We start from the raw sequence: 13,373 nt of genomic DNA on the forward strand, positions 1-13,373 counted from the left end.
GAGCAGCCCGTGGCTCACAGGCAGCATATGCACTGGTGCGCCCACGGGGCTGCCCAGGAATGGCTGGGTCTCACCCGGACTTCTCTCCAGCCCCCTGTGTGTGGCAGGTTGGGGTGGGGCGCTCACCACGTTGATGATGGAGTAGACCATGACATCAATGAACACGGTGGTTGGCTTCCTCCAGTCCTGCACCGGTCGCACGCCCTTGTTGTAGTTGGCCAGCAGGCAGCTGGAAAGCCTCAGTAGGGCAGGCAGGGTGGTATTGTGGTCCCTGGAACAGACCTTCGGCCTGGCTGGGGAGGACAGCAGCACAGAGTGGGCCCCGTCCCCCTGTCCTAGTTTGAATGCCATTAAAAGAACTATGTCCCCACCATTCCTATTTCGCAAAACTCCCAGACAGCCTCACCCCGCAGACGGAAATCTCCACAGCCAGGTCAAAGATTCCTGCCAACATTCTACTGTGTCCTCTCAGATTCCCCCCAACCCTCCCCACCTCATGTACACTTAGCAGGACCTAGGGAGGGGACACGGTCAGAGAAGTTCTGGAATAGGTTCAGGAAAGAAAAGGAGCCCAGGTGCTGCAGTGGGGTAGGCATTTGGGCTGCTAAGCAGAAGGTCAGTGGTTCAAACCCACCAGCTGCTCCTCTGGAGAAAGATGAGGCTGCCTGTCCTCGTAAAGATGTACAGCCTGAAAGCACCATGGAGTGCTTCTCCTCGGCACTGTGGGGTCATTGTGAGTCGGCATTGACCTGATGACAGTGGGTACAGACTGAGAAAGGGTGAGAGAGGGCTGCGTGCCCTAAGAGGGCGGGCCTGCGGGTCTCTGGTCAAGGGGTTCAGGAAGCTACAGGGAAATGGCCAGGACTGTGTGCTGTAGGATAAGGTGCGATGGGTACAAGAAGGTGTGTGCTCAAATGCATGATTGCTAAGCCAGATGGTCTGCCTGAGCCAACGCTGTATTTCAGCACACAGGGCAGCTCTGTCACCGTGCTCCCAGCCGGCCACCACCCAGAAGGGAAGGAAGGAAGGAAGGAAGGGCAAGCAGGGCAAACAGGGAACATGGATACCCTGTCCCTCCTGCAAAATCAACTCCAGAGGGTGTCCCTCTACCTCTCCGTCGCACGGCCCTAGCCTGACATGCTCGCTTGGTTGAGAAGAGAGCTTGGCAGTGGGGAATGAGCAGGAGCGGCATCGCCTCGTGCTCAGGGCAGGAGGTCCTCGTCTTGCCCTAGAGTGGACCCTGAGGCAGCCCCGTTTGGCCCCTGGGAAACAGAGGGAGCGCTTCCTGAACAGGACCATGAAATATAAAGGTGCAGCTATTGGGGCAGGAAGGGACCACCCGAGAGAACCGGGCTGTGGACCCAACAGGAGCGAAGGAGGGTCTGGCAGGTAACTGGCTTTCTCCAAACTAAGCCCCTCTTTTCTCCGCTCGCCAATGATGTCTCCATCCACCTGTGTGGCCAACTGGTCCCACCAGTTCCTCCTGCCTGGCTCCAACCCACCTGTGTCTGCTGAGCTGCCAGCAGCCCTCAGAAGGGCAGGAAGGAGAAGGGAGAAAAGACTGCTTGCTGAGGGGGTGCCTGCTTGGAAGACCTACGCTGACTTATGCTGCTCCTTGTTATTTGGAGCCGGTCCTCCTTGGTGCTCATCAGAGGGACTCATCTGATAAATAAGGAGGGAGCAGCGGGGCGTTTTCACCCCTCCAGCCAGTGGAGGAACTCGCGTCAAGCCCGATCCTTGGGTCTCCTCACAAAGGACAGCCCGGATTCTCCTGGTGGCAGGGCTCCGTCCAGCTCAGCGAGAGCAAGATGGACACAGTGCCCCCCGAGGGCTGCTGGGAGGTACAGAGCTCCTCTCGGGAGAGAAAGGCCCGCCCACAGGACGGTTGCAGCGTCCGCTCATTAGCCCCACTGAGCACTCAGCTGGCCCGAAGGAAAGTCACCGAACCCACAAGCCCTGCTTTTCACCCAGCCCCAGAATAGCATCTTCTAATCATTCTCCAGAGCAGCCCTGGGGGTGTAGTGGTTACCCATTGGGCTGCTTACTGGAAGATCAGCAGTTCAAAACCACCGGCTGCCCCTCGGGAGAAAGAGGAGGCTTTCTCATCCGGTAAAGAGTTACAGTCTCAGAACCCGCCCAGGGCAATTCTACCCTGTCCTATACAGTCGTCGCCACGAGTCAGAACCGACTTGATGGCAGTGAGTTTTTGTTTTTTGTCTGTTTGTTTAATCACTCTCTAGCTCCAAGCTGGGTCTGTAAGGGAGAAATCTTCTAAGAAGGATCCCGACGTGACCACCACATCTCGCCAGTCCCAACGAGGGATGGGGAACACAGAGAAATTCGGTGTCAGGAGAGTTTAGCTCAAAGAGAACCTTCAGAAACAAAGGCCCGGAGGAGCCAGTGGAGGGAGAGACGAGGACTAGTTCAGCTCCCAGCCCCGTCTGTTGCCCGCAAGCTGTGTGACCTGAGTGAGTTCCTTCCCCTCTCTGGACCATAGGCTTTCTGTTTATAACCGGAAGGGCAGGCGGCATGAGCCTGAGGGTCCCTCACAACTGCGACAAGATGAGTTTGGGGGCAGGATAAAGCCCCCAGTCTAGCGCTTCTCAGCTGTGCTCGGCGGCTGAGTAGCAAGCCCCGCTTTCACCGGGTGGTCCACTTCTCTAACTTTCTAGCTTGACCGTGATGCTTCGAAAAGCTCTCCTGCTCACATCCACGAAGATGCCCACCTCTCCTGCGGCCGCACCCACGCCAAACACTCCATCCCTCAACTCCCTGCGGAAGCAAGCACTTCACCCTCACCCCACCATTGTGGGTGTCCAGCCACATCGCATACAAGTGCCCCTTACCTCCTCCCACTGCCAGGAACGTGGGTAGAAGTAGGGCGAGCAGCACCTTCGGCAGGGGCAGAAGCATGATGCACTTCCCACAGGGTGGGTGGCCGCCCAGGGCCAGCCTGCCCACAGGCTACCAGTCTGATGCCTGGCCAGTGTGCTTCTTCTCCTGGCTGCTGCGGGCACACTGTCTGAGGATGCAGCCACGCGCTCCGCACAAGCCCCCAGAATTGGGAAGCCGCCAAAACTTCCCTGCAATCAGTCCCTTAGTGGGATCAGGTTTCAGGGTGGGAGGGGCAGGGAGAGGACCACAGGGAGAGAAGTTGATGTCACCAGGCTGGAGCTCAGGACACAACATTCAGCCAGGTGGCCTGGCCCAGGTTCTCTAAGACCCCATGGGGACAGGGGGCTGCAGGAGTCTGTGGAGCAAGGGTGCAGCCAGTCTCCCGGCCTGTGCTGCAGGCTGCTACTTTCTTTCATGACCCAGGGTGAGTATGTCGCCCTAGCACTGGTCTGAGACCAGGTGGGCAGTGGCAGGCAGAAGCAGAAGGATCATTTCTTGCCCCCTCCACCGCCCCACCCTGAGAGAAAGACGGGCTTTCTGCTCCCACAAAGAGTTACAAACTCGGAAGCCCACCAAGGGTCCCTCTGAGTTAGTATTGACTCCGTGACGGTGAGTGTGGTGTGGTTTGGTTTTGAAGGTGTAGTCTGGGAAGAGGGTCTGGGGTCACTGCAGATGTCCCCTTGTGTCCTCCTTTTCAGTCGTTCTGTTTTAATATTTCTATTTAGTTACTCTTTTAATATTCAATCCATAAAGGTTTGTATTTAAATAGATAGTAAAATATATGCGTGGGAAAACCATACTTGTCATCTAGGCTAATTGCAGAAGAAAAATATTCAGACACGGGAAAATCATCCACAAACATACTGCTCAAAGACCCGAACAGAAACCAGACTCACGCCATCAAAGCAATTCCGACTCTTGCTGACCCTGTAGGACAGGGTAGAACTGCCCCTGCGGGTTTCTGAGAAGAACCCCTTGTAGAAGGAGAAACCGCCGTCATTCTCCCAAAGACCACGTGATCATTTTGAACTGCTGACCTTGCAGTAAGCAGCCCGATGGGCAACCACTACACCACTAGGGCACCCTGCCCATAGACAGCCACTGTTAAATATATGGGCATATAGTCTTCAGTGATTCACCCCTCGTATGTATACACCTGAAGTAAATAGTTCATTTTGCATTCCTCACTTCTCTGTGCTTACTAACATTTCATAAACATTTCAACACCTTTAACTGTGGCTTTCCCCCCCTAAAGAAATCTTCCTTATCTTATTGTAAATTTAATAAGCAATATCCGTGCCTCAGATACCTGGCTGTATGCACCTCAAATTGCCTAAGCAAAGAATTTGGGGAACATCCTCTCTGAAGGTATTGCACCATGTGAGTCAGCACGAGCTCTTCTACCTCAAGGGTGCTGAAGGCCAGGTGCATCTGTACTGATCACCTTGGCCTTCATCAACAGACTGCCTCATTTCTTTTCACGCTTTTCTAGTTGATCCTGAGTGTGGGATGGCCTGGAAGCCCTGCAGGAGGGATGGGTTGTCAGAATTGCAGTTGACTTCAAACACAAGGAAAACCATCTTGTTTCCGATGGAAGCTTCCTTGGCTCTGTGGAGGCTCTGGAATATTCAGTCAAACTCAGAGAAGTTGGCCTGCCCTCCTCTTGTCCGTGTGCTACATCCTGTACCCTCGGGAAAGTCAGCTCGAAGGCTTTGGGGGTGTGGGGGTGCAGAACGGAGATGACGGCAAACAGAACAGGAGAAAAGCATGATGCAACAGCTCACAGACAGACCAAGATGATTTGCTCAGTGTCCACATCAGCCGAGGATGAGGCCAGACCAGAAGAACCAAGCTCCTCCCTGGGCCTCCAGCCGCAGGCCATCCATGGCAGGATTCCTAGATGCATCCCAAGCTCAACACCTGGCATGATAAACAAAGCCAGTTAGGCTCCTGCTCACCTCCACTGATGCTGACTGATATTTAGAACTAGGCTGCAACGTTTCAGAAGAATTGCTCCTCTGGTTGGGGTGCACTATGAAAGTTTCGCCCAGAATGATGCCATCCAGGCGAAGTCTCTTCATAGGGCTCTCAGCAGGGCATGCGACTAGATTCACTAGAATGGAAATCCACTGATTTCATCATTCAAGAGCACACCAACACTTGACCTTTCTCCCCTGTGCACACCTAGGGCTGCCCTCCAAATTACTCCCATTAGTGGTGCTGGGGCTCTTTGTGGATACCTCTGAGGGCTACCTCTGTCTCCTGCTCCTGAGGACACCAGTGTTCTCTGCCTTCCACATCGCCTTGCTGTTGGGAGCATTAGAGTAGGGGGAAGTAGGCAAGCTCTACTTGTTCCAAAAGAGGTAACAACAAAAGAGAATTAAAGGGGGGAAGGAGGAGGAGGAGAAGGAGGTGGAGGAGGAAGAGGAGGAGAAGAAGAAGAAGAAGAAAAGGCAATGCCGAGTGAAAGGATAGACTCTAACTGACTCGACCCAAACTTACCTTCTATAAACCAAAACCAAACTCACGGCCATCGGGTCCTTTACGATGCCTGGCGACCCTATAGGACACAGCAGAACTGCCCTCGTGGGTTTCTGAAACTGGAACTCTTCACAGGAGTAGAGAGCTTCATCTGTCTCCGGTGGAGCAGCTGGGGGGTTTCAAACTGCTGACCTTGTGGTTCGCAGCCCAGTGGGTAACCATGATGCTACCAGGGCTCTTTTGGAGCAGTAGTAAGTTCCATAGAGCAGTATTAAGTTATGAAGTATTGCGCAATTACTGGAAGAACTCTAAATATGTGTAATGTTTCTACTATTTGCCGAGAGAGGGAGAAAAGGTGTCATATTTGCACATATTGCGATCTGGATTTATTCTCAGAACACAAAAGTAAAGTTTATTCCTTTATAAGAACATGCATAAGATGTTCATATTCCAATGATATGCAGAGCCTGTCCTGGAAATCACAGTGTGATTTAGCAAGCTATCTGTTTTGTGGCTCAAATGTGAAATATTTAGAAATGAAGATGCATTTTCACTGTCTATACGGAGTGTCATAACTAGTATGCAAGTGTTGCAACTGTTTCTAAGAATTTAGAGCAAAAGTAAGCAAGGTCACGTGAGACAGAAAGCCAGGTCGTTGTGGGAGACAGGAGCCAAAAAGGAGCAGGAAGAAAAGGAGCTGTCAGCAGCTGGACAGACAGACACACTGTAACACTTGCCAGGGAAGGTTGCTTTGCAGCAAACAGAAACGAAGTCCTTGCAAATAAGTATGTTGAGTGAAATAGGTCCATCTCAGAAGGGGAGGAGAATGCATGGGACAGCAGGAAGAAGCAAATGTGCAGAGCCACGCCGTGGTTTGAGGGGCTAGGCAGAACAGGGCAAGGACAGTCCAATCCGGGAGGTTGTCACCAGGTGATGTGGAGTCCATTCTGATGCATAGCAACCCCGCGTGTACCAGAATGAAACCCCACCCTGTCCTGTGCCATCCTCGCCCTCCTTCTACTTGAGCCTCTTGCTGCAGCCATTGTGCCAACCCATCTCCTTCAGGGTCTTCCTGGTTTTCTCTGACCTTTGATATTACCGGGCAGGATGCCCTTTGCCAGGGACTGGCCTTTCCTGATCGCATGTCCAAAGCATGTGAGGCAAAGTCTCCCCAGCCTTGTTTCTAAGACGGTTTGATTCGGACAGCATTGAGTTCCTGTTTCAGGGGTTGGACAACTTGGAAATGGCTACTGGTGGAGGTTGCACAGCGTGAGGAACGTAAAGGAGTTCAGGGATGGGTACACGTTAAAATGTTGAATCGGCTAAAACAAAACAGGCGAGAGGCAGAAAAACAAGATGATGAGACAAGGAGGAAAGATTGGTGGGAAATTGAGGAGGAGGAAGGAAATGGAAGTGAAATGAACGGAGGCATGGAGAAAGAAAACAAGGAAGGAAATGGAAGGTGCAAAGGGTGCCCTGGTGCAGCAGTTCTCAGCCTTCCTCATGCCACAACCCTTCCACGCGGCTCCTCGCGTTGTGGTGACCCCCAACCATAACAGGATTTCCGTCGATACTTCATCACTGTCATTTTGCTACTGCTATGAATTTGGCAACCCCTGTGAAAGGGTTGTTTGACCCCCAAAGGGGTCATCACCCACAGGTTGAGAATCGCTGGCCTAGAGGAAGCGTGGAGCAGAAGGAGCCGAGGATGCTGAACGCTGAGCCCACTGTGTTGCCCTGTGCCCTCCCGGCCCCTCAGCATGGCATTCTGGGTGTGGGCTCTTGGCGATAGTGTGGGGACAGCCACCGAGGGACAGTGAGAGTGCCTGGAGCTCCCAGCCATGGGTCCCAAGCCTCCCTTCTGCACGGAGCTGCTGGGCTGCTCTGGGACCCTCCAATTGGGTTAGGGAGGGAGGAGGCTGTCCACTGTGTAGTGTGTGCATTAGAGAATTAGCTCCTTAGGTAACAGGATTAGAGGGAGCCGGGCAGGCCGAGGGCTCCAATGGAGATGTATTGCCTGTGCGTCTCTCCGGTGGATCGGCAATCAAATTTTCCCTGAAGAAATGCCTTATTAATGGAATTGATGGCCCAACAGACAAGGAGGTGTTGGAGCCGTGGCCAGTGGCGGGGTGCAAATTGCCTCAGATGAAACTGTGGACTCCCTTTCGCCCCTTCAAAACAAGGTAAGAATTAGCGGGAGGACTTGATGAACTCACCTTGGCTGGTGGGCATGAGCGGAAAGCAGGCCTGGCTAATTCGATTCCCCAGCTCTGCCCACAGACACCCAGGCTCCTCCCCGGGAGTGGAGGCAGACACGAGGGTGGCAGCAAGCCAGTTTGGGTAATGAAAAGCCCAAAGACTGAAGGGCCTGCGGGCCTTCGCTTTTGTGTCCAACTACCCCCAACACTCCGGGGGAGGAGGAAGACTGGTGTCACGTGTGGTCAGGCCGGGTTGACAAGCGAAACAAATCCAGCGACACTCATCGATGTATAAGAAAGAGATTTAGATCAAAGAGTAGTTGTAGATTAAGAAAACATCTCAGCTCCGTCCAGATCAAGTCCCTCTGTCCGATATTAGCCCATAAGTCCGATAGCTAATCCATAAATCTTTCTTCAGACTCTCGCAGCACATGCAATGATGCAAAATGCAGGAAGATCACAGGCCGGTGGGTGCAAGGTCTTGTGGATCCAGAGGTAGTGGAAGCATCTCTAGGGCTCCGTGGCTCCATGTGGTTCACCAACAGAAAGGTGAAAGCAGAGAGTGGGGCTCCTCACAGGTCTCAGCAAGTCTCCACGTGGCTTGTCAACTGGGAGATCGAGGCAGAGAGAGACAGAGAGGAAGTTCCCAGAATCCTCATGAGAAGGCCACCCCCACAAGGAGGCACCATCAGGCTGTGACCTGATTGACCCCACCCCTACACTTATTGATCAAGTTGACATGACGTTGTCACTACCCCCCCATCCATGGATGCATGCTCTTACGCTTGATCTTATGCCTTATCACTTTTCTTGTACCCATTGTACAGGCTAAGACAGAGAGCATCCCTGACTTGCTTTAATTCTTATTCCTACAAGTGGAGCTGGGGACCCTCAGACTCCAGACTCCTGCCTCTTGCCATTTCAGTGGTTTATCCCATCCTGGGCAGTAAATTTTTACTGATCTGTAAAAACTTTTACCACTAAGGGTCCTGACCTTTGAAAGCCTATAAACTCGGCAACTCACAGACACAGCTGGGCCCACCTGCCAGGCCCAGGCCAGCTGGGGGAGGCTTGTGGTTTGTCACCGTGGTGCTAAGAGGAAGCTATCGCTTCACCCTTGGCTAGGCACCCACCTCTCCCCACAAAGGACACACAGGTGCACTCTTCCCCTTCCGGGGTTCCAGGAACCCCCACAGAAGTAGAAAGACTTAGGGACGTCTACTCATGGAGCTCCAGGAAAGTCCACAGGATGATAAGGTGCCTGATTCCTTTCCTAGTTCCTCGGTACAAAGAGGCAGCAGCAGCAGCAGCCTTGCTCAGGAGAGGAGAACAGCATCCTCGACAGATGCAGAAGGGTAAGATGGATTAAATGCTTTCCCAAAAGATGTACTGAAGTCCTAACCCCTGGTACCTGTGAATATGCCCTTGTTTGAAAACAAGGTCTTTCTTTAAAGATGGTATTGGTTGCATCTTGTTATACCAGGTCTGGATGGGACCTCACCTTCCTGAGCTGCTGTTGTTAGGGGCCATCGCATCGAATGAAGCACCCAGTCCTGTGCCATCCCCACAATCGTGGTTATGTGTGAGCCCGCTCTTGTAGCCACTGTGTTAACCTGTCTCCTGGAGGGTTGTCCCTTGTTCCCTGTGACTTCTTTTTCACCAGGCATGATGCCTTTCCCCAGGGACTGGCCCATCCTTATAGCATGTCCAGAGGACATGCGTGCATCTCACCATCCTCTGGCTGTGCTTCTTCTGCACACCGAGGGGAGATGGTGTGGGATGCGGCAGCGATAAGGCCACTGTGATGCATCTAGGAGCCACCAGCATCTAGGAGGGAGGCATGAACCAATTCTCTCTATCAGGGTCTTCAGAGGACTCGACATGACCAAGACACTGATTATCGACTTCCAGTCTCCAGGGCCATAAAACATGACCTTTCTGCCTCTGTTCTTCCCCCCACCCCCTTTTGTGACGTTCCGTAGAGCAGTCCTAAGGAAAGGTCTCTTTTTCCTGTTTTTCCTTCCTTTTCCATACCATCTTCTGTGGCCTCATCCTCTACTCCACCAAAGCCCGAGTCCTTAGAATGGCCTGATTCAATATGATTCCATGGTGGCCCTGTGTGCCAGGCACTGTGCCAGGCTCTCTATTTATTTAATCCTTATTTTCTATGAAGTATCAATTATTAATCCCATATCGCTGGCTAGCTTATAAGAGGGGGGTGTGGTATTAGGTCTGAAAGACTCGGAAGCCTGCACTCTGAGCCATCTGATTAAACTGGGTCCCAGAACAGTCTCTTGGCTTTAGACCAAGGCTAGTTGGGCTCTGGCTATACCGTTTACCATCCTGGGGATGGGTTGGGGTCTCCACTTCTATCTTGTTGAAAGAGTAGATTCACTGGGATGGTTCTAATTAAATGATTTTTACTGAAGAACATCTTTAAAAACAACAACACACTCGCTGTCCTCAAATCCATTGTGACTCACGGCAACCCTGGCGGTCGACGTAGAATTGACTCTGAGGGTTTCTGAGGCTGTAACTCTGTATGGGAGTCAAAAGCCTCATCTTTCTCCTGAGGAGTGGCTGGTGGTTCTTACAGTTATCAGCATAACCTACCATGCCACCAGATTTCCTCAGTAGTAATAGTACAATATCTTAAGTGAGACTATACGATAACACAGTGGATCAAGTTTACTATTTTCCCCAGCATAATATTGGTTCTGAAATATTGTGGTCTTGGCCCAGCAAAGCCAGTTTAAGCAAATATCGTGTGTGTGTGTGTGTGTGTGTGTGTGTGTGTGTGTGTGTTGTGGGTGGGTGGGGGGTGCTCCACTATAATTTGGAACTGGTGACCTCTGCAGCCCCTCCTTGTGGCATAGTGTTTGGGGGATTTGTTATATTTTAGTTATTCTGTTGAATCTGGGAGCCCTGATGACACATTGGTTAAGTGCTCAACAGCTGACCAAAAGGTTGATGGTTCAAACCCAACCAGTAGCTCCATAAGAGAAAAATGAGGCAGTCTGCTTCTGGGAGGATTATAGTGATACAAACATATGTACTGTGTTGTAAGCTGGATTCTCTAGAGCAGGGCTTCTTAAACTGTGGTTCACAACCACGTATGTGGTGGAGAAAAGTTGGCAACCACAAAGGTTTTTGAATACATGATAACTGAAAATGAATTCAGATTCAAACAAGTAATCATTCAGAGGTGTTTCTGGCACACCTTCTGGGTTGGATTTTGAGACGGCGGCCTTGATTCGTGGCGGCCTTGATTCTCAAGACACACCATGCGCTCAGTGTGTAGTCAAATAAGTCACCAATTAGACGTTGCGCTTTGCAATACTATCAAAAGCATTGACTTTATCAAAAGCCATGTTTGATTTGTATGCTTATTTTATCCATGAGAGAAAGATAAGCCTGTGCGATCTAAGGATTGCTAATAATAAGATTCATGATCAGAGGAGGGAATCGTATTAGAGCTTAAATTCTAAGCATCAGTTTGCCGAAGGCTGTGGATAACAGTGAAAGCCAAAAATTCATTTGCATAATCCCCACATGGATTAAGCCTCCATGGATTCCCTTGACTATTGACCAGGGATGTGAATAGTCTTGCCCTTGGACAGAGTGCCTTGGAAAATGAGTTACTTCCACTACCACCGCTCCCCACCAGCCGAAGAGGGGAAATCTCCTTTAGGAGCTTATCTGGGTGTGTCCTTGATGACATCCCTGTACTGGGGGGGTCACATAGTCATGTCTGCCTTGGGAAGACCCTGCACCAATATTGTAAGCTCCATTGTCTAACATAAGGTACTTGTCCCAATCATGGACCCCCATTCCACTTCAGGAGTTCCACTGGTCACTAGGATGTATTGATCTGATGCCAGCCATGGTTTTGTGACTGTTTTCTTTGACCTCTTATCTCCTTTTGAAAGCTCGGTATCTCAGCACACCCTTGGACACCATGATTACATCAGGGTGATGGCCCCCTTCATCTGGATAAAACTCTATGTAGTTATCTTGTTCTTGTCCTGTTTAATACTCAATTAAATGTTCTCTTTAAATAAAAAAAAAAAAGATTTGCACTCTCGGAAACCCAAAGGGGCTCTAAGTCAGAGCAGACTCAAAGACAGTGAATTTGAGTTTTTTAGTTACATGTCAAGGTTCATGTCAAGGAAATGACTCACACCAATTAAGAGTTACAGTCTCTTATATATAAGTCTCAGACATGAATGGATTTTTACACAGTTGCAGAAGCATGCAATTTCTAAGTCTATGGGTCAGATGTCAGACTAGAGGCTTCACCTGACAGAGGCAGATGAACTCCGTATCTGCACGTCAGACGCAGGGTTCTCAATCCAGAGGTGAATAAAGTCAAGGCCAGCCATGAAGAGAAGATGCAGGCTGCTCAAGCCAAAGAACCACAGGTCAGACAACAAGCAAGATGCAGGATCCAGCCCCAACAAAAAGCAAACAAGACTTTCCAAAGCATCTACATACGTTTTAAACATACCCTCACGGAAACTTCCAAAGCGTCTACATACGTTGTAAACATACCCTCACGGAAGCTTCCTTTCAAGTGTACTGCTGTTGGTAAAAAACCAAGTGGGCTCAAAACTTTAATAACGACCACAGGGCAGTTCTATGCCATTCCAAATGGTCACTATGGGTTGGAATTGACTCAACATGAATGGGTTTGCTGAGTCCAGGTTCACGAGTAGAGCTGTCCCAGAGGGATGGGGTTATTTCTAGTTGTCTGTCTCACGGCAAGAGGATTTTTCTAGCCCCACCACCAGACAGGATGGCGATCCTGAAGGAAGCTATGCAGCGGGACTTTTCTCTCCAGGTTGACCCCATGTTCTGTATATTTTGTCATGTGCACACGCAAAGGACCCAAAATCGAGATGATAGAGAAATTATTCTTAGGAAGTGAGTGGTCATGTGGCCACCTGCCAGAGCTGGAAAGAGGCAAGGTCTAGGCCATGGGAAGATCCAGCCAGGGGCCTCTGAGGTTGGACAGGACACTGGGGAGGCCCTGACATGTCTACCAGAACTGAGAGCCCTGCACTGGTCAAAATAGATTGCTGACTCCCCCTGTCTCTTCTCTTAAAATTGGTTCATGTGGAAACTTCTAGCCTCCATCTTCCACACTAAGAGGGACAGGGGGACGGGAACTTTGTGCAAGGCTAGGCCAGGGTGCTAGCAGCAGCCATAGTTATGCAAGAGAATTTGCAGAGGGAGGTGAAGCCCACTGGACCTCCTGGGGCTCCTTGTTTCCACCACCCCTCCTGCCCGGATGTCTTCCTGGTGCTCAACTTTGGCTGATCTGAGACTGATTGTTCATCTGGGGTGTGTTAATCCTTCCCAGAAGCCATGGATATAAATAAAAGAGGAGCAAATAGCATCGTGTCAAATGAACCCCTTTTCTCCTTACCTCCCTTTCTGGGGCAGGAGATAAGAGATCTTGCTATCGTTCTTACAGGTACCCAAGGAGCTGTTCCAAATTCTTGGGTATGTTCCATTCTTGTAAAAGAAAACTTTCCCCTTACACCATCAGATTCCAGCCTTTCATTCAGCTCCTTAGGGTAGATGCTTTCTTCCACGCTCCCAACAACAGAGCCCCTCTGTGGCGGTCTCCAGCACAGAAGGACACGCTAGCAAGAGCATCTGGGATTAGCAAGCTGGTAGCCAAGATCAGGCCCAGCCCAGCCCTCCAGAGTGATCTGGAGACAGATTATTGGACTCAAATATTCTGTAACTTAAAGTCATTCAATTCCAGGGAGAAAGAGGTCATCTTATTCTCTG

The 13,373-nt window shown here is 50.7% G+C and overlaps 1 protein-coding gene across 1 annotated transcript in view; it reads right to left on the reverse strand.

Annotated features, from left to right (window-relative positions):
- Nucleotides 1-2,913, reverse strand: part of HTR3A (5-hydroxytryptamine receptor 3A) — a 16,660-nt gene extending 13,747 nt beyond the window's left edge. Inside the window, exons 1-2 of the mRNA XM_004712814.1 lie at nt 2,847-2,913; nt 127-293 (exon numbers count right to left, since the gene is read on the reverse strand). Coding sequence (XP_004712871.1) covers nt 127-293; nt 2,847-2,913 — 234 coding nt within the window. The remainder of the gene's footprint in view (nt 1-126; nt 294-2,846) is intronic.
- Between the last annotated feature and the right edge of the window lie 10,460 nt (nt 2,914-13,373).

Source organism: Echinops telfairi, unplaced genomic scaffold (assembly GCF_000313985.2).
Source record: "Echinops telfairi isolate 266 unplaced genomic scaffold, ASM31398v2 ScPeMD7_7463;HRSCAF=8501, whole genome shotgun sequence".
Classification (NCBI taxonomy): domain Eukaryota; kingdom Metazoa; phylum Chordata; class Mammalia; order Afrosoricida; family Tenrecidae; genus Echinops; species Echinops telfairi.